Genomic DNA, 19,170 nt, shown 5'->3' with positions numbered 1-19,170 from the left:
GTAGGTGTAACCTAATAAACTGGCAGCTGAGTATATTTCAACATGCCATCAGGAGCTGAAGGTCAGTAATTACCTGGAGAAAAAAAAAAGTGTTTGAACGTCCTTTGAGTCCTTGCACATGATGTACAATAGGATGGTATGCCTGATTATCCTGGTAGTGTTTTACTACTTCCAAGAAGGCAAATTTCCAATGCAAATACCATCATAGACTAATGTGATAAGAGCAGGCTCCTCTAGAGAAAACGGTGCCACTTTGGAATTACGACGTCAAGGCTTTGGCAGGAAGTGGAACCTTGTGGGGTTTCCCTCCGTTTGTGGGGCCAGCCCTTCCGCTGTGTCATAGACCTAGCTCTTATCTGCAGGGAAAGGAGCAACAGGGGAGAACAAGAAAACAACGCCATCCTGATAGTCTGCGGGTGGTTCCTGCTTTTGCAGTGTTGGTGTTGGCTGTTGCAGAAAGCAATCCCTTTTTTAAGTGATTAAGTGCTTACATGTGGATATACTCGTGTGTATGCGTGCTCAGGCTCCTTACATTGGCAAACATACACATTTAGGCAGAGGTCAAAGCCGGTATGTCCTGGGCAGTCACGCAAGTTTATAGACCAGCACCTCAAAAACAATGTGTTCCAGATGTCTGTAACGACCCAGGTCAAGGTCATCCAAAGAGGTTTAAATCAAAGGCTGCTGGACTTTGCTGCCTAGAAAACATTCTGCCTCTCATTCAAGTGGCGTCTTCAGGGCTGACAGGTGGGGAGTCCCATATACTTAACCTCTGTGGGGGTGTTATCAAAGTCATTGATAGCAATACAACCTAATATAGTTGGCATTGATTGAATCTTCCTTGGATGTGTTCCAGACAATCTGTCATCTCAGTGTTCCATTAACAGGAGACCCTGACGATGAGTTGTAAGGTGGTGACTTGCTGTCCTTCCGTAGGGACGCAGCCTGTTCTAGGACAGAGGGGATGGCTGGCGGATGATGATCTGTCACGTGATCCGAGGGGTCGGTCAGGTGGTCGCTCATGTGATCCCGGTCGATGATGTTGGTGGTCTCAGAGTCCAGCTCGCGAACGTCTTCGTGGTAGAACCTATGCCTGAGGCGTCTCATCTGGGGAAGCTCGCAACACGTCTCCAGCACCACCAAGACGCACACCAAGCCCAGGATCAAGTAGACTAGGAGAGCAAACATACACACACACACAATTGCAGCATGAGGAAACAAAGACCAGAACATTATGACTAATAAGATCAAATCAGGGTTTTGTCAACGCCTAAAGGGCGTGGTGGCTAACAGTAATGACTTTGTTTAACCATGTCAGACAGAACAGCTAAAATATTAAATGGTTCATGAAACTGTAATGAACATATTATTGATATTCAATGAAAACTTGGATGTTAATTTTTAGGATTTTATGTTTTAATCTCAGCTGAAGGATTTCATGATCCCCTGCAGCAGTGGTTCCCAGTGTGGGAGTCCATATGAACTGAGATGATTAAAGACATGAGAAAACAAAGTATTCAGAGCAAACTTGATGTTTTGTTTTGTTTTTTTTTTTGATTTCGTAAAGGTCTAGTGTGTAAGATTTAGTGGGATTTATTGGCAAAATATGATGGAAATTAAATATCAAATTCCTAAATATAGCATTATTATTGTCAGCGTGTTAGCATGCTAATGTTAGCATTTGGCTCCCTCTGTGCCTGAGTGCAGGCTCACAGAGCCACCAGCATGGCTGTAGAATTACCTCTTTCCCCTGTGAATTACTGGATATCGTTCACTTTTCCAGGCCTCTAAAATCACTCAGTTGAAACATGACAATGACAAATGTACGAGCTGCTCAAAACTCATAAACTTTTGCAAACTGAAACAATGGGACATAAATGTTGAGAACCACTGCTCTACAGGATGAGGAGATTCACTACTTGAGCTCTTTTGGAGATAAAATGCCTTAGCCTGGCGGCGTATTCAGCCGCCTACTCACTTGTAATGGCCAGCCTGTACAGCTGTGGGTGAGGGTTTTTCTCTTTACTGTGGGTCTCTCCGGGAACATAATCCCCGAGGCCAATGGTTGTAAGGGAGATGAAACAGAAATACAGAGACTCCAGAAAGTCCCAGTCCTTCTCTGCACTGGAGAAGATCCATGCAGGGATGAGGAGGAAGAGCAGGGCCACGATGATGGCTAGGCAGGTAGCATGTATGGCGGCTAGCTTCGATTTCGACATGGCCCATCGACGGTGGAAGTAGGACACTGGACGTCGAGTCACCAGCACTATAGTCCTCTGCACCACCAGTGAGAGGAAGAAGAGGGTGACAGGGATGCCAAAGATGGAGTAGAAGATACAGAAGGCCTTCCCTCCATCTGAGAGAGGAACAGTGTGGCCATAACCTGAAAATGCAACCAAACAGGAGGCATGTAGCCTTAATTACAGGGGTATAATTAGACGTGAGGGTCTTCTCCAGGAGCCACTTAGCCCCTGTGAAGCTCGACACACATCACAGTAATTACACAGAAGGAAAGAAAGCAAGAAAGAAACAGAGAGGCTACACGTCTTCTCATGGAAGACAATCCAAGACTGACTAAATCTTCAATCTGCACATTAATAATAGGCTTAACAAATAAATGAATTATTCATTTAGTTTCACTTCCACCACCTCACATGTTTACTCTGAGGGCCAAAGTTCTGCGGGTTTTTAATTTGCTCCTGTTAGCATAACTAATGGTTTAACTATGTTATGGGCCTTCAGGGGCTTCAAAACCCACAATAAATCCCCACCAAGACCCCTAACCCTGCCTCTGCTTACCGAATAACAAGTGGTGCAACACGTAAAAATCTGCCACGTTAGTATGGTCAATATAAATATATAACATGAATATAAATATAAATCATAGACACTTTGCCCTTGTGATGGCTTCCAAATAACCTTGACTGCTTTTCGTGATGAAAAATACACGATAGTGCCACCTCTATTAAGTCACTCTGTATAGAGAGCTTGTAAGATAATGACTTCATTAATGGTTAAATCTTCAAAATCAGCTTATTAACATGTATAACTACAGACTTCATGGTTTCCCTGACAGTGAGAAACCCAGAAGTATTTATCTGTTTATCTGTATCCATCTGTTTGACCTCCACTGTGCACAATGATGTATGTGCAGTTTGACACTAGAGGGCTGTTTTCTATTTTCTGTGCTCAGCTCAAATCTTCTGACGTGGACCTATGAGCAGGATTGTGAGTGCGGTTTGGAAATGTGAAACCTCCAGCACACATTGCACAAACTGGGACGGGGCCTTGGAGTAAAGGAGGAGACTTTTGTCCAGTAGTTAAACTTTTGAAACGAAAAATAGTCACCGGAGTCACGGAGTAAATGCAATTAAAAGAGTTTTAGAAGTAGTTTAATGGACCTTTTTGTCATACTAGACGCCAATTATTACTCAAAGCAGAGTATGTTCATATAATGTGCCTTTCAACCTGCCTGGAGGGGATTTTTAACCACAAGCCATTTGCTACAACGAATAAAACTCTTAATAAAGCGTGACTTGTCAGAAGGTGCTACCAAATGAAACGTACACCCAGAGGAATGACCACAGCTTCCTGCTCTCACTTTGCTAATTAGAGCAAATCATCACTGCGGGGCAGCAACACTTCGACGCGCCGCAGTTTCAACACCTGCGGCCTCACCTGTTGTGGTCAGCACGGTGCTGGTGAAGAACAGAGAGGACACAAAGTCCCAGTTGTGGCTGCTCTCGTTGCCCAGCACGGACACTCCGTAGTTGCTGGCCTCTAGCGCGCGGGCCAGCAGCTCCTCCAGGCGCGCGTCGGATACGCAGGTGTTGTTGCGCAGGAAGTCGCGCCGCGCCGCCTTCAGCTCCTGCCGCAGCTCCCGCTCGTACGGCTGCTCGATGGCGGAGAAGATCCCAGCGCCGACGATCAGGTAAAGGATGTAACTGACCACCAGCAGCGCAAAATTAAGCTGTGACTGGTGCCGCTGCACAAAGCGACCGCACCAGCCGTCGGCACAGCCGCGCGCCATCCCTCCAAGTTTCCACAAGTTAATGACACCTGGTTTATCGACAGGCTCAGTTAATTCCACAGAAAGAACGCTTTTTCCGGGCAATGACTTCTATCCTGTCGTCTCAAACTCGTCTTCCTCATTCTTCATGTTTCAGTGGGAGGAGGTGATGGTGACGTACTCATTTGCCGCACCAGGTAGCTACCGTGTGTGTGTGTGTGTGTGTGTGTGTGTGTGTGTGTGTGTGTGTGTGTGTGTGGGCACCTGAGCGCGTGTTTTTCTTCCTCCCTGAACTTCCCTCTGCAACCGGTTTAACAGGTTTAATGTTTGGTCGTAACAAAGGATTTATTTTCCTTGAAACCCAAGGTCGTGTTACTTTGGAGACACTGATTTGTCAGTGGGGAAAACGTTTGTATTTCACTCTTTTTAAGCATTTACACAAAATAAAGGAAATGATGTACAGAGACAGAAACTTTCAAAGGGATGCTGGATACATGTTTCCCTGAAATAGATACTGAATTACAAATGTACTGTTCTGCTGAGAACAAGCAATTAAAATCTTATTTATCCAGTGGTAGAAGGTCTCTGTGCTTAAGTAGAATTTTGACTTACTCGGACTTTTTTTTTTTTTTTTCATTTTCTGCTATTTTATATTACTTATTAAATCACAAAGAGAGTTATTGTACTTTTTACTGCACTACATTTATCTGACAGCTTCTATTAAGTCCAAAATACCGAGTTTTGATCATTAAATTAGTTGCTTTTGTACTTTCTCCTAATAGTATTAGTAGTACTTCTTCCACCACTAACTTTACCAACCTCATATTGTCTCTGTCAGCTTCGTTTCCCCTCCTCATCATTTGTAATAATTACTTTCACCACTAGAAGGCGCTGGAGACCACGTTTCCACAATCTTAGTACATGTACTGCACTGGCGTCATCAGAAAAGAAAAGAGAGAGAAAAAAAAAAAGAACAAGTATTTTATTGATAAGTTACCACCAGACATCTGCACAGTGCTCTGCGTACTCCATCATCAATTTATCTCCCGTCGCTCCCTTTCGTGTCTGGCATCTGGCAATAAATAATTATTTACAACCATTAGCAAAAAGCAAATGAAAAGCAACAAGAGGCTACTGTCACTAGAAATGCTGTCTGAGTCTTACAGTAATATACAGCGAATGAGACAGCCCGGAATCAATACTGTCGCATAAAAAGCTGATAGATAGATGATGGTCACTAATTGATAGTCTTGGCGGGATAAAGGTCTGGTGCGTCCTCTCTCTCTCTCTTTGTTGTATGAAGATTTTCTGAAATGAATGTGGACCTCTGGTGGCTTGTTCAGTTATCTAAGGAGGGAAATAAAGAAAAATGTCACAGATATCGTCAATAGAGACATATTGTTAGCGCTGGACGACAGGGACAGTGATCAGTAGCAGCGGTGGAGGTTAATAAGTACATTTTACATTTACTCCAGTGTTGTGCTTGTACTGTTATACTGCTTCACACTTCTATTCCACCACAGTTCAGAGATAAATATACTTTTTACTTCACTACATCAATTTGAAAGGTGCAGCTGCTTCAGTTGAATATTTTACATGACAAATATAGGATAAGCTTCTAAAACACATTGTTGAGGATTGAACCAGTGGTTCCCAAAAAGCAGGTTTTCTGGCTGTTTTCATTTAAATAGATGTTTGAGGTGCAAAGGGGTCAAATCCAAGAATGCAATAAATCACAGAAAGGCAAAGACTAGAGAAAAGTCCAGATATTTAATATAAAATCTGTGTAGCTGTGTTTTTTCTGCTTCTTTTTTCTCCCATTAATCATAACAGGACCCCTCAGATTAATCTTGTGACCCTTTGGAGGGTTGGAACCCTCGGTTGAGAACCGCTGGTCTTAAACACTTTACTGTGTATGAAATAGTTAAAATAGCTGCACCTCAACAAGCTACAGCAGGAAAATGCTGCTCACACACTGATGCATCAGTACAACAATCTAATGATGTCATATCCTGTATAATAACACAGAATATCAGTCACAGGGGCCATTTTTCTTAGTGCCACTTAAAGGATAGTTATGTTCTTTTACTTGGAATGCAGAACTTTTACTTGGAATGGAGTATTTTTACATTCATGTATCAGTACATTTACTCAATTAAAGGATCTGAGTACGTCTTCCTTCACTGATCAGCAGTCAGGACGAATGTTCTGACTGGATCTCTTACCTCTGCACTCGTATCTGAGGTCTGAGAAGAGCACCTGTTCCTGAGAGAAGACAAACAGTCCCAGCCTGCCTCCAGCCAGGGTGTGGTCGTACACCGCCCCCGAGTCGGACAGAATCTCCCTGCCCTCGTACACCACCACCCTGCAATGGGAACGCAGCTAACATCATCACACACAGCATTTATCATGTGTTTTACCAATGTTGCCAACTACAACATTAAAATCCAGCTTACATGTCAAAATATTAGCACTAATAATGCAGTGTTTAATATATAACAGTATAACTCTGGCAGAGGCCAGTTTTGAATTTTTACATTAGTTCTTTAATTGAATTTTACTAATCAGAGGTCATTTTTACTCAATTTTCAATGCAGGACTTTATATGGTATATTTAACCTATATGATTTCTGGTACTTTGACTTGGGGTTAGTCACATTTGCTGCTTATTAATGGATTTTCCTCCCTGTTCCCTGTTTTACTATCACTAAATAAACACTGAGGACATGACGTCAAACAGAGTTATATTTAAAGCAGCTACAGTTTAGCTTCAATAGCAGCTATCCAAGATATCAATGTGTGTCTGTCCTTCGCAATCAAAGAGCAGGAGCTTCTTTTCAGTCTCACATTCAGTAAGCATACTGTCATCCTACAATCATTCAGCACCCCGAATGCAACACAGCCACCACTTGCATCTTCAGCGACAGCCTTCTTTAGCAGCGTTTGACTCATTTGAACAACTGGGCTTGGCACATTACAGTTTTGTTCTCATTCGGCTCACTTTTTCTCAGCCTGAAAACCTCACCACGGTGCTGATGTTGTTCTCTCCATCTGCACATAAACAGCACAAAGCACAGAGAACTCACTGCCCGGGGGGTGTTTTTGAAAGTCCATTAGTGAGAAGTACAACTAAGCAGAAGTAGATGTGGCAGGTTGAGGAGAAGCGGGTACAACAAAGAAAGTGAATTACACTGTTATAAAATAACTCTTGGAGATGGATGATATCCTCCAGTGCAAGAACATCTGAGGGTGAATTTCTTTTTCAGAGGTGGCACTGAATGTGATTTTCACAAATTTAAGAAGTTATCCAGCAGATTGTTGTTCCACTGCAACCTACAGGAACTGAACTGGTACTGCCTGAGCCACGAAAGTTTGATCTAAAGGACCACGCCAGCGTTTGCTTGAGCTTTGAATTTTCTTTTTTTTTTTTAGATTGCTTTCAGTGATTTGTTTTCATTGACTTTGTTAACTCACTTTGGGGACACTACAAACTCCAGTTTCACAAAAATAAGCACACTCATGATGTTCAGAAATCTTAATTAAGCCTAAAGTCTCTGTAACTTGATTGTCATACTACACAGAAATGAGCAAAAACTGGTGGATGCTTGAAAACGAGGGGGAAAACATGTTCACACGACAGGTGAATAGGGTGAAAAATGTAATTAATTCTTTAGATATGAGCGTGAAACTTCCCCAGTTGATAACTTAAATTAAGTTTTGGTATCACAAGTTTTCCGAAATTCTATGTTTAAATGTGCATTATTTGAATAAATATCTACTAATTTGCATACATTTTCAGAACAGAAACCTGAAAATTAGATAAAGCCAGGGTCAAAATTAGAGTTATTAGCATCAAAGGTTTTTACAGAAGGAAGTTTCCGTATTTCTTTTTATCAGCCATAAATAAGAAAATACTGTCAACAGTGATTAAAAAAAATCTAATTATGGGATACTTTTATAATTAAAATGTTGGAATATGCAAAGGTGCATTATTCTCTTGAATATGCACTTATTTAAGGAACAGAAATCTGAACTAAAACACACCTAAATGTGTGTTTTGGACATTTTATTTCCAGTAGTCTGAACTGAGCAGTGAGTGAAAAAACAATGTTTTTGCCCGTAGTGTCTGGCCTTCAAACCATACGGGAAAATGACGTGTATGTGTAGTAAATGGGCTAAAACACTTGTACAGCTCTTTGAAAGCCAAGCCAGTAACAACAAATATTTTGGCAGTAAATTAAAATGTAAAGGTTACTGCTCATGTGGAAGCAGTTTCACTTGGGAGGAGCTGTTGTTTCTCCGAGTCCAAACATTGTTTTTGTAACTTTAAAACCTGGATGATTTCCACGATCATAATCCAGCTGTGGTTTACGGACAATCAACGTGAAAACGTAAAAGTGGCTCCAAATTCAGTGTATCTGCAGGTTCAGATGCCAGTTGTCCTGTTGTGACTGTCTGTGCTTAAAGAAATAACAAAACACAAGGGAAAAGAGTAATTTCCTCACATATGCTAGACATTCTGGGGTCGGTCTAATTCCAGAATCTCGCTTGGACAAATCTAACCACCGCTGGATCGTGAACTCAAGGTGGGAAACTGGCATTTCTAAGTGATAATGACAGTCTTTGTACCTGATGAACCCAGTCTTGGGTCTGTGGATGAGGTGCATGCGGTAGGCGGTGAAGTCCTTCCAGCCAATTTTATTGGGGTCATGCCACAATGTTCTGACCTAAAACAGACACACACACACACACACACACATAGACGTTAGGGTGGACAAGAAAATTGGACTTGTGTATCAGAGCTTTACTGTGCCAATCTAATAAAGGACAGTCTGTCCAAGGTTGTTTTAGGGAAGGTTTATCTGTTCAAATGAGAAATTTTGTGTGATTTATGACAAAGCGAGTCACTGATTCATGCCTGGTGTCTGGTGTTTCCGGTGTGCCACAGGGCATTGCGCAGATATTCCCCTGGTCCTGTGATGGAGTTGACCAGTTTGATCGAGACTCCCGCTGTGCCAAAAGCTTTGGACGGCTTTTTCTCCCAGTAGCCTTGAGACACCTGCTCTCACAGAAACACAGAATGTGGAGGATAAAAGGGAGTGAAGGCTGAGTTGGTGTCGGTAGAGTAGCACATGGCTGAACACCGTCACCGCACACAAAAAGAAGTCTTTTGAATGAAAAAAAGTCTTTTATGCTTTTCTATTTTTGCTGCTAAGATTGTGCAAAGACATAAAAGAGAATTATAAAGGCGGCAAGAAGATATTTGTCGGTGTATAAAGATAAACATAACTACTGTCATTAGTGAGGCCAATATGAGCCATCGTCACCTGTTTCCACATGACAACATAGAAGCGTCGACTGGACTGGTAGGCGAACACGATGCCCGCATAGTCGTCATCTCGGTTGGTGTTCACATAAAATGTCACACTGAAGTCTACAGAGCTGAACTTGTCATATCCTGTTTAAACAAAGAGATATTCATTTTGTAAGGGAAGAATTTCCAGTATATTTGTATGGGCTAGTCTTGTTTTTTATAGTTAATCTGACCTAAAGCGATGCCAGGGTCCGAGTTGGCCGTCTGCAGCAGCTCAGTGCCTTGGCTGCGGATCACCCACAGAGGGTCAGACTGCGTGGTGCCTTTAGGGTCCAACAAAACAACCTGAAACTTCCTGAAGTCTGTAGACCCGATATCCTGGTTCATCGGACAGGGATCCAGCGCATCTGGAATACTGTCGTTGTCAAAGTCGTCAAAGCACGCGTCGCCGCTACCGTCACCTGCAGGAGAGACGAACGAGGACAGAGAATGCAACCGTGAGAAAGACTTGTATGATGGTGGATAGATTAAAGAGCCTTTTATGTTTGATTAATCACCCCGTGGAGAGCCATAGACTGTTTATGTTGATGTCCAACATTAACATGGAGCACTGGAGACATACTGGACTGATAGTCACAAGAATTACCCTGCAAAACCCATTTATCATGACTCGTACGTCAGCCGTAGCAGCACTGACCATCAGAGTCCATCTGGTCCCTGTTGGGCACCAGTCTGCAGTTGTCCCGGTCGTCAGGGATACCGTCGTTGTCGTCGTCATGGTCGCAGACGTCTCCTTTCCCGTCCTTATCATGGTCGGCCTGGTTGCTGTTGGCGATGTAGGGACAGTTGTCCAGAGAGTTTTGGTGGCCGTCCTCGTCGATGTCGTTGTTGTCGTCGCACATGTCCCCAACTAGGTCACTGTCAGAGTCAAGCTGTAAACACACACACCCACCCACACACACACACACACACACACACACACACACACCAAGCACACACCAAAAACAATCACCCATCCATCCCTGATTGAACGCCGCTAATAAATTGTTACCCTGAACCAGATGTTCTGTGAGGCAGCGCCACCAGCATCAATCTTGTTTCTTAATGCATTTTTCAGTAGATGTACTTGTAAGCGTTTGTGTTTTCAAGCACCTGCCGTGGGTTGTGTAGAAGGGGACAGTTGTCACACTGGTCTCCAACACCATCCAGGTCTGTGTCCCTCTGGTCAGTGTTGTAGACAAGGGGACAGTTGTCGCGGTCATTCAGGACCTCTGCAGAAAGACATAAACAAAGATCAACTGTATTTCCTTTTTACACATAACAACAAATCTCCAACCAATATTGATCAAGACTTTGTTTGGATAAATATAATTTGATCTGTATTTAAAGAGTAACTGGACAGTAAATCCACTTTTATTTTTTACTACACTACCAATTGATCCCGGTCTCGGTCTCCAGGGTTTATTACCGCAGAGTTTATTTTCCTTTTACAAGAGAAAATATAGTTTTTCTGTCTTCTGGACCCCCAAAAATCTGACAATTTGAAGGCAGCATTATAGCAACAAGTAGCATTACAGGAGATATGATGGCACTGACAGGCAAACAAACTAAAAGCACCGTCACCTCAAATACAACTAGAAATTCCTCTGGGTTTGAACGTTGTTGGGAGACTGAAAAAAATGGGACAAGTAACTGAATGTTCCAGGTCTGCTTTACTGAGTAGCTCCTACCGTCTCCATCAATGTCGATGCTGCAGGCGTCTCCTTCTCCGTTGTCATCAGTGTCTGTCTGCAGCGGGTTGCTATCAAATGGACAGTTATCACAGCGGTCCCCGACCCCATCTCTGTCAGAGTCAAACTGCCGGGGGTTGTACACCAGCGGGCAGTTGTCCTATGCCAAGCGCACACATTCATGCACACACACACACACACAGCTGATGTGAATATCGGCCTGTTTTCAGTCAAAGTTACTCCAGGACTGAGCCACAGTCTCACCCTTTCATCGATGATGTCATCATTATCATCATCTGGATCGCAGGCGTCTCCCTGTCCATCCATGTCCAGGTCTTCTTGTCCAGAGTTTGGTAGCATGGGGCAATTATCCTGCAGCCAATCACAACCCAGTTTTGTAAAATCCAACCAGACCACAGCCAACCAATCAGATTAGATTTTTTACTCTTTTACCTTTTGACAGTGATACGTTGCGTTCTGCTTGCAGGGTAATCTGTTGTTGGGCCAGCCATCCAGATCAGAGTCTTCACCACACAGGAAGCCATCGCCGGCGAACCCGACAGCACACACACACTTGAACAAAACCTCAGACGCCAGGCCCAGGTACACACACTGAGCATACTTGTGGCAGGTGTGTGTGTTGTCTTTGCAAGGGTTGTATGGTTCACACACCTACAACCAATGCAAGCATTTAAGAATATAACAGTATGTCTAGTTCAAATTGAGGAAAACAGTTCACAAAAATGAAAATTAACATTCAAAGATGCATGCCTGCTTGATTTTCAGGGCTTCCTGCAGTCCGAGGCCATATGGCTGGGTGCCTTTATAGCGAGGAGGACAGGGCAGACAGTAGAACCCAGGGTCTGTGTTTACACACTGTGTGACACACACATCGTCCACTTCACACTGCAGGGAGAGAGAGATTAACCCTGTTCAGCATATCAAACACTTACTGTAAATACAAAGGTTTGACCCGAGGGGCTCTCTGCCAGGATCAGACAATGTAACATTTATTGCTTTGGAGATGATCATTATGTCAGAGCAGCCCAGTCGCCTGAATCAAGTGAAGGCATTGTGCATTTCTGCACACCACAGATACGGTACATTTGCATGTTTCACATGTATCGAATCAGCATTTCTACAGCAGGCATCAAAGTGATGCAGTTCAGGGTATTTTAAGCCAAAACCTGATCTTTTCCTTTACCGAACCAAGTGCTTTTTCTGCCCAAACCTAACCCGGTTTGCAGAACCGCACAATGGCAACATTTATTCTGGTGGATTTGGTCAAATTAGGTGATAGCGGAACCTTCATTTACAAACTAGAGGTTGAACTGACCAGTCATAGCGTTCAAAAGGTGATCAGGCAGGATCAGAGAGAAACTTTCAGCTTCTGGAAAGTGTACAACCTACCTTAATGTCACAGAGTCAAACTAAGCCAGAGAAGGTAAAATCAACCTACTGGTGACATCAGAGGAAGTTATCAAGTCCTGCTGTCGGTGCAGGATTAGTTGATATCAACTATAACATTATATGGGACAGTTTCATCAAACTGTTGTCTGCAGTTCCCCACATCGGTGACATCGAGCCATTAACTGGCTGATGTCATGTCGCCTGCTCTTATTACCTCATTCTCATCTTCACAGTGAGTGCCGTTGCCATTTAAACCCAACGGACAGTGTCCACATTCCCATGATCCATCGATATACGATGTGCACTCCACCCCAGGGAAACAGGGATTTGACAGCAAACATATATCTGAAACCATACAAATGTGCACAAAAAGGCATTTATACACAATCCATATAATCCAGCGGGTTAACAGCACCTACATTATTCTGACAAAGTTTATATTTGAAGCATTTGTCTGTTCTATCCTAAGCCTCAATAATTGAATAAAGGCAGAATAAACCCTGTAGGACATTCTTTTCTAATCCTCTAAAAAATATATTTTTCATCCAATAAAAAAGAAATAAGGTTTATCCATGGTTGCAAGGCTTAGCCCACTTTTAGAGTAATATCTGCTCACACAGTTTAAAATGTACCTGTAGCCTGAGGTTTGTGGACAGGGTTAAGGTTTACCTATAGGACATGGCTGTTTGTTACATGCTTCATAGTCCACAGCATCTCCAGCACAAGATTTGCCACCGTTCTGAGGAGCAGGGTGGGAACACTCCCGCTGACGACTGATAAGACCTCCCCCACACGACTCTGAGCAAAGTGACCATTCACTCCAGCTTGTCCAGCCTCCGGCAACTACACACAAAGACATTATTTACCTGTACACCAGTGAAGTGCGACAGCCTGGATGTGCGTTTGCGCTCGTATACTCACTGGGGCAGAGCGTATTGTTGCAAGGTTGTGTCTCCCTGGCGCTGCCCTTGCACCCTTTGCCCCCCTTCTGTGGTGGGGGGTTGTTGCAGAGACGAACCCGCGTGATGGTGCCGTCGCCACATGTGGTTGTACAAGCGGACCAAGGAGACCAAAGGCCCCAGTTCCCGTCAGCACGCGCTAGACATGAAACAAGGACACAAACATTGTAAGAAGTCCATGTTTTTTGTATAGTAGCCTTGAATTCTCGGTGTATATACTTTTACAGAACTGCAAAATGCTTCTGATTATGATTCCAATCTCTAAAATCCATTTGTCTGAAGTTCCATACTTCATTTAATTCTCTCGAACCGGCCATGCTCAATCAATCACCAAAAATAAATTAAATCACGACGTGACAGATCAGACTTGCAGAGTGATGTCCTACCCTTGCGTTCACACTTTGTCAGCATGCAACTGCGGGTTTGGACTGACGGGCCGGTGCAGGACGGCATGATGCCATTGCAGGATCGGCCCCTTTGATGCCCTCCTCGTCCACAGGTGACTGAACAGTCGGTCCACTCAGACCACGGGGACCAGCCGTCTTCATTATCTTTATACACACATACACTGTTGGTATACCTTTATCAAATGTTGTGATCTTAGCACTCATTTTCCACGCCAAACAATATTTACAGACAAGAAAAACTCACTGAGACAGACAGGACAGCACTTTCCATCGATAAAGGAGGGATTGATGCAGGACACAGGAGGGCACGACGCCTGCTGGCACACCACCTTTCCATCCTGCTCAAGGTGAGGAAGATACAAACCAGTGTTCACATATTCATAATCTGTAACACTATTTTTAGTCAAGCCATGCTAGTTTGAGCCAGATGTTTTTCTAAGTGCCAGTCCTCGCAGAGGAATGGTATGCTGTCATGATTCATAATATGTCTGGCTACTCCCTCAATCCATCCTTGACAGAACTAATGATGTCTTTTGAAGAGAAACAGACTCAGAGAAGAGGATGAAGCAATCATAAAATAGAGGAGACTAACAAAGGCAGCGCTGGAAATAAATGAAACCACATTGGATACAAGTGAAACTTAAGTATCTCTTTGGCTACAGCCAGGAGACCGTTAGCTTAGCGCATAACCATCCGTAAAACCACAACTTGTCGTTTCTACATTTCAGCTTTTTGTACAGATTAAACAAACCAAGCATGAGCTTTAGAGGTGCTGGTACACTGATTTTTTAACCTCTGAACAGAACCAGTTTTCATGCTTACCTAAGCTAACAGTGTCCTGGCTGTAGCTTCATATTTAACAGATAAGAATTACATGCTATCAATCTTCTCATCTAAGCCTGTTTCCCAAAATGTCAAACTATTCCCTTAAGTTTTTCTGGTTCCAGGATTTTAGCAGGTCAAATCTTGAGACTTAACATTATAGCTTTCAAGAGTCAAGTTGCAAGTAATTAACGTTGTATACATAAATCAAACAAAATAACACAAAGAGACTTGGACTTGAGTCAGACATAAGTCACAATGAGGACCTGAGACTTGACTTGGACTTCCCCAGAAAAACTCAAAACTGCTCTGGCCTACATAGAAAATGGAATTACAGATAAAGATGGGAGTGATTGCATTGTAGAAGATTGACCATTTAATGAAGCTGATGCAGTCTAATCTATGACAGATCTTACTTTAATTCAGAGGCTTGCATGGCACTCTCCCAGGAAAGACTTCACTGCTGATATTCTAGATTGTAGTTACGTAAGACAGTGCTGACCTGGCAAGTGCAGGAGGTGCAGCTGTCAACCTCCCAGTCGTCGCCCTGCTCGTAGACTCGCCCATCCTGCACACACCAGATCTCCCCGTCTCGGTCTCTGTCAAGATCGTCAAGATCGCCGTCGCCAAAATGACCATCGCCATGGCCATCATCATGGCCATTGCCATGGCTGCCACCACGGCCATCTCCTTGATCATAGTCATCACTACGGCCATTGCCAAGGCTGCTACCACGGTCACCTCCATGACCATAGCCATCGCCACGGCCACCTCCACGACCATAGCCATCGCCACGGCCATAGCCATCGCCACGGCCACCTCCACGACCATAGCCATTGCTGCGGCCATCTCCATGACCATAGCCATCGCCGCGACCACCTCCATGACCGTAGCCATCGCCGCGACCACCTCCATGACCATAGCCATCGCCGCGGCCATCTCCATGACCATAGCCATCGCCGCGACCACCTCCATGACCATAGCCATCGCCGCGACCACCGCCGCGACCACCTCCATGACCATAGCCATCGCCGCGGTCATCTCCATGACCATAGCCATCGCCGCGGCCACCTCCATGACCATAGCCATCGGCGCGGCCACCTCCATGACCATAGCCATCGGCGCGACCACCTCCATGACCATAGTCATCGCCGCGGTCATCTCCATGACCATAGCCATCGCCGTGGCCACCTCCATGACCATAGCCATCGCCGTGGACACCTCCATGACCATAGTCATCGCCGCGGTCATCTCCATGACCATAGCCATCGGCGTGGCCACCTCCATGACCATAGCCATCGCCGCGGCCACCTCCATGACCATAGCCATCGCCGCGGCCATCTCCATGACCATAGCCATCGCCGCGGCCACCTCCATGACCATAGCCATCGCCACGGCCACCTCCATGACCATAGCCATCGCCGCGGCCGTTGCCATGGCTCCCACCACGGCCATTGCCAAGGCTGCCACCACGACCACGGCTGCTGCCACTGCTGCTGTTGCTCAGTTCAGCCAAAGATATGCGCATCACCTCATTTTCCTTTGACTGCGAATACAAATACATAAAGGTTGCATTTCATTTTCAAAACATTCAATCAGCAGATTTTTTTTCTCTAATTAAATCTATTGTTTTGTATTAGTACACACAGGAACAAATGAATTAGGCTGGAATGATGGTTGTACTGCCAACATTTCGAAACAGTGGGAGCACTAACCATGGTGGTTATGGTGCTTTTAGTGAGTTTTATTTTGTTTCTGTCAAGTTTGAATGAAACTTATTCTCTGATCAGTGAGGTAAAATTGCTCTTTTTGTAAATGGAGTCTGTTGGTGAGAGAGATGTAGTTTCTGGTTAAACAAAAGAAAAAGGTTTATCTCTGTAGGGATTCTTTCCATAATGTTTTCAGGCACTTATAATAACAATCTGAGCCAGTCTGTGGCAAAAACAGGAACTTTTAGTGCACATTGACAGTTCACAATTGCTCCAAAAGATTGGATTGCAGCCCATTTTGCAGCTGCTGGCTGCAGTACTCTCTCTCAATACTGGACCATTTTCAAAAATTGCTGCCCCCATTAGTCTCTTAAATACAAAAACATGGGAAAATAGAGTCAAGATTGAAAAATCCGAAAGTTTCCGTTTAAAAGTGGGGTGAGTCAGGACACTTTTCGTCAAATTCAGCAAATATCTCCTCACCGTCAGCTTACCTGTCTTGTCTGTGTATATGATAAAAAAAGATAGTGTCTGGGAAAATGGGAAATGGGAAACAAAGTGGCTCAGACCAAGCCACACAACACTATTCCAGCCAATCAGCAACAGGTGGTGTTCGTGCTTGTGTACAGGACATGTTAACAACATAACATGCAAACAACAGCGAGGCTTTCCACAGATGGAGAGACCTCTGATAGTTGATAGGCATGAAGAAGAATGCACAGGTCGCTCTGTTTCTGCTTGATCTGTGGGTAACATCAGCATTGCTGTTTTTGTTTGTGTTGGTTGTGATTTGCGTGTCAGTTGAAGTACTTTCCCACAATCAGCTTGCTTTCTAGTTTGCCAAGCAATGCTGTTGTTTAGACGTTAGCTGTAATTGCGGGAGAGTTGCGAGTATCGGTCTGGAAGTGGCGTGCCGGCTCTGGGAAACCGCACCGTCCTCTCTGCATGTCCATGAATTTGAGGGACGTGGCTTCTGAGGGAGCCCTGAAGGGAGGGGTGTATTTGTTTGGGTGTTGAGCTCAAATATCAACAATCTTTCTCCAGAATGACTCACCCCACCTTTAACACTGATGGTATTCTTTCGGCTTGTTTTTTTCCCCCCAAATTACCAGGACATTTACTGCAAACCACAGTGATTCCTGCCAGAAAAAAGGATGTCGCTACTTGTTCCATTTGCACTGAAAAAGAGTTACTCTCTGTTGGTTTTGTCCCACAAATTCTCCCAAAGCTCTTCCCCATCAAATACAACGTAAAGCGCATTGCAGAGGCTGGTAGACTTAGACAGCACTCTCTGTAATCGTCTCCATTTGTTTGTTGCAATCACACAACTAGTCAAATTAATTTTTTTTACTCAAGTTAAAACACCTCTAAGTGATCATTTTCACAAGTTAAAAATAATTTTTCATAGGAAAGAAAATGTACAAATATTTTCTAAAATGTTCTTTTTTCTTTTCCTTCTAAATTTCAAGTTCTTATGAAAATAAATGCTGCATCAGAGAGCTAAACACAACAAATGCCGACATGCAGATGATACATGCGCATGTATTTGTGTGTCTTACAACTCTCTCTAGATCTTCAAGAAGGCTGCTGGTGACAATACGCAGGCCTTGGATCTCAGTGAGCAAGGCCACCAGCTCCTCACATGGATGACGACAGATTTCTGACGACACGTTGTCGACCTTTGTACCACTGACCCCTGTGGAGGAGGCACAAGTGTGTGTGGTCTGTGCTAGATTTTTTACCATAAAAAAAGAGGTAAAGAAACTCCCTTTGTGCATATATTTGAATGCAGGTATTCTATTTGCGCCTGTGAGCAAATGCACGCATGAGAGTGTGTGTGGTACCTGCACACATAGCTGCTGCATAGAGGAATATCAGAAGCCAAGGGAAACCTCTCAGCGGACTCATTCCTGTTCACACATAAATCACATATGCAGTCACCGTGAATTACAGCAACTATACTGCTACACCACCGCACAATGCAAGCAGGACTGCTGCAGAGGAGATAAAAGAAGAGGACGATGAAAGCCTGCATACCTGTGTACTCCTCGCTGGTCTGCTTTTCTCCACAATAAGAAATCAAGGCTGGTAGACTCGTCCCTGCTGCAGCTCCACAGGAGCTGGGATGGAATGTCTGTCTCCTTTTCCTTATTTCCTTGTCTCCTTGTTCCCTTCTCACCTCGGCATCTGGACCGGCATGACTTCCTCAGTAATTTGTTGTTGGAGCATGCAAAAAGAAACAGAGGCTGGTGCGAGTGAAATCTGAGTGAAGAACATGCAGACGGCTCTGTTAGTTCTGTAGAAAGTTCTAATGTGGTTATGTATTTGTTTGAGAATGTGTGTGTGTGTGTGTGTGTGTGTGTGTGTGTGTGTGTGTGTGTGTGTGTGTATGTGTGTGTGAGGCAGGAGCGGGGGCCATATATTACCCGTCTGTCTGGCGATGAACTGTGCTGCATATCTCCCAGCGAGAAGCCCAGCTGGAAGGAAGGAACTCTGTGTGTGTGTATGTGTGTGCGCGTGTGTGTGTGTGTGTGTGTGTGTTGACATCTCGATGCAGGTTTCCCAGACACATCATTTACACTCTTCACTCTCCAAACTGAGACACACACGAAAACATGCACTCACACATTGAAATGCACGCACACGCACACACATGCACGCTTATTGGCTAACTTGAGTTTTCCAATATTTTAGCAGCAAGAAAACTGGCATCACCATAAATCCCTGGTGCAAATGAGAGACTTGATGTGTGTGTGTGTGTGTGTGTGTGTGTGTGTGTGTGTGTGTGTGTGTGTGTGTTTGTGCATTTG

General features: G+C 44.1%; 2 protein-coding genes across 2 annotated transcripts; both read right to left on the bottom strand.

Annotated features, from left to right (window-relative positions):
- Positions 1-53: 53 nt before the first annotated feature.
- On the bottom strand, positions 54-4,172 carry LOC143339159 (potassium channel subfamily K member 1-like). Its single transcript, XM_076760234.1, has 3 exons — positions 3,679-4,172; positions 1,979-2,383; positions 54-1,172 (listed from the first exon to the last, which is right to left on the bottom strand). The coding sequence occupies exons 1-3, from the start codon at positions 4,028-4,030 to the stop codon at positions 865-867; spliced, it is 1,065 nt and encodes a 354-aa protein (XP_076616349.1). The 5' UTR covers positions 4,031-4,172; the 3' UTR covers positions 54-864.
- An 866-nt stretch (positions 4,173-5,038) lies between these two features.
- Positions 5,039-18,642, bottom strand: LOC143338967 (thrombospondin-2-like). Its single transcript, XM_076759902.1, has 23 exons — positions 18,398-18,642; positions 18,205-18,270; positions 17,920-18,056; positions 15,912-16,197; positions 15,393-15,692; positions 15,154-15,338; positions 14,074-14,167; positions 13,809-13,973; positions 13,385-13,561; positions 13,133-13,306; positions 12,678-12,808; positions 11,825-11,959; positions 11,507-11,725; positions 11,318-11,425; positions 11,054-11,213; positions 10,476-10,594; positions 10,021-10,255; positions 9,557-9,784; positions 9,337-9,467; positions 8,928-9,068; positions 8,639-8,736; positions 6,235-6,374; positions 5,039-5,356 (listed from the first exon to the last, which is right to left on the bottom strand). The coding sequence occupies exons 2-23, from the start codon at positions 18,266-18,268 to the stop codon at positions 5,349-5,351; spliced, it is 3,435 nt and encodes a 1,144-aa protein (XP_076616017.1). The 5' UTR covers positions 18,269-18,270; positions 18,398-18,642; the 3' UTR covers positions 5,039-5,348.
- Between the last annotated feature and the right edge of the window lie 528 nt (positions 18,643-19,170).

The sequence above is a fragment of the Chaetodon auriga genome, chromosome 20 (genome assembly GCF_051107435.1).
Source record: "Chaetodon auriga isolate fChaAug3 chromosome 20, fChaAug3.hap1, whole genome shotgun sequence".
Taxonomy (NCBI): Eukaryota; Metazoa; Chordata; class Actinopteri; order Chaetodontiformes; family Chaetodontidae; genus Chaetodon; species Chaetodon auriga.
Note: the sequence above shows the minus strand (reverse complement) of the source record. Positions and strands in the feature narration are given on the sequence as shown.

Excerpts from the sequence above, each read along its gene's own strand:
- LOC143339159 (XM_076760234.1), bottom strand. The coding sequence starts at position 4,030 with ATGGCGCGCGGCTGTGCCGACGGCTGGTGCGGTCGCTTTGTGCAGCGG. Across the intron at positions 2,384-3,678 it reads CACCGTGCTGACCACAACAG|GTTATGGCCACACTGTTCCT; the intron begins GTGAGGCCGCAG and ends TTGCATTTTCAG. Across the intron at positions 1,173-1,978 it reads GTACAGGCTGGCCATTACAA|TCTACTTGATCCTGGGCTTG; the intron begins GTGAGTAGGCGG and ends TTGCTCTCCTAG.
- LOC143338967 (XM_076759902.1), bottom strand. The coding sequence starts at position 18,268 with ATGAGTCCGCTGAGAGGTTTCCCTTGGCTTCTGATATTCCTCTATGCA. Across the intron at positions 8,737-8,927 it reads CCGGAAACACCAGACACCAG|GTCAGAACATTGTGGCATGA; the intron begins GCATGAATCAGT and ends TGTCTGTTTTAG. Across the intron at positions 6,375-8,638 it reads CCCAAGACTGGGTTCATCAG|GGTGGTGGTGTACGAGGGCA; the intron begins GTACAAAGACTG and ends TTCCCATTGCAG.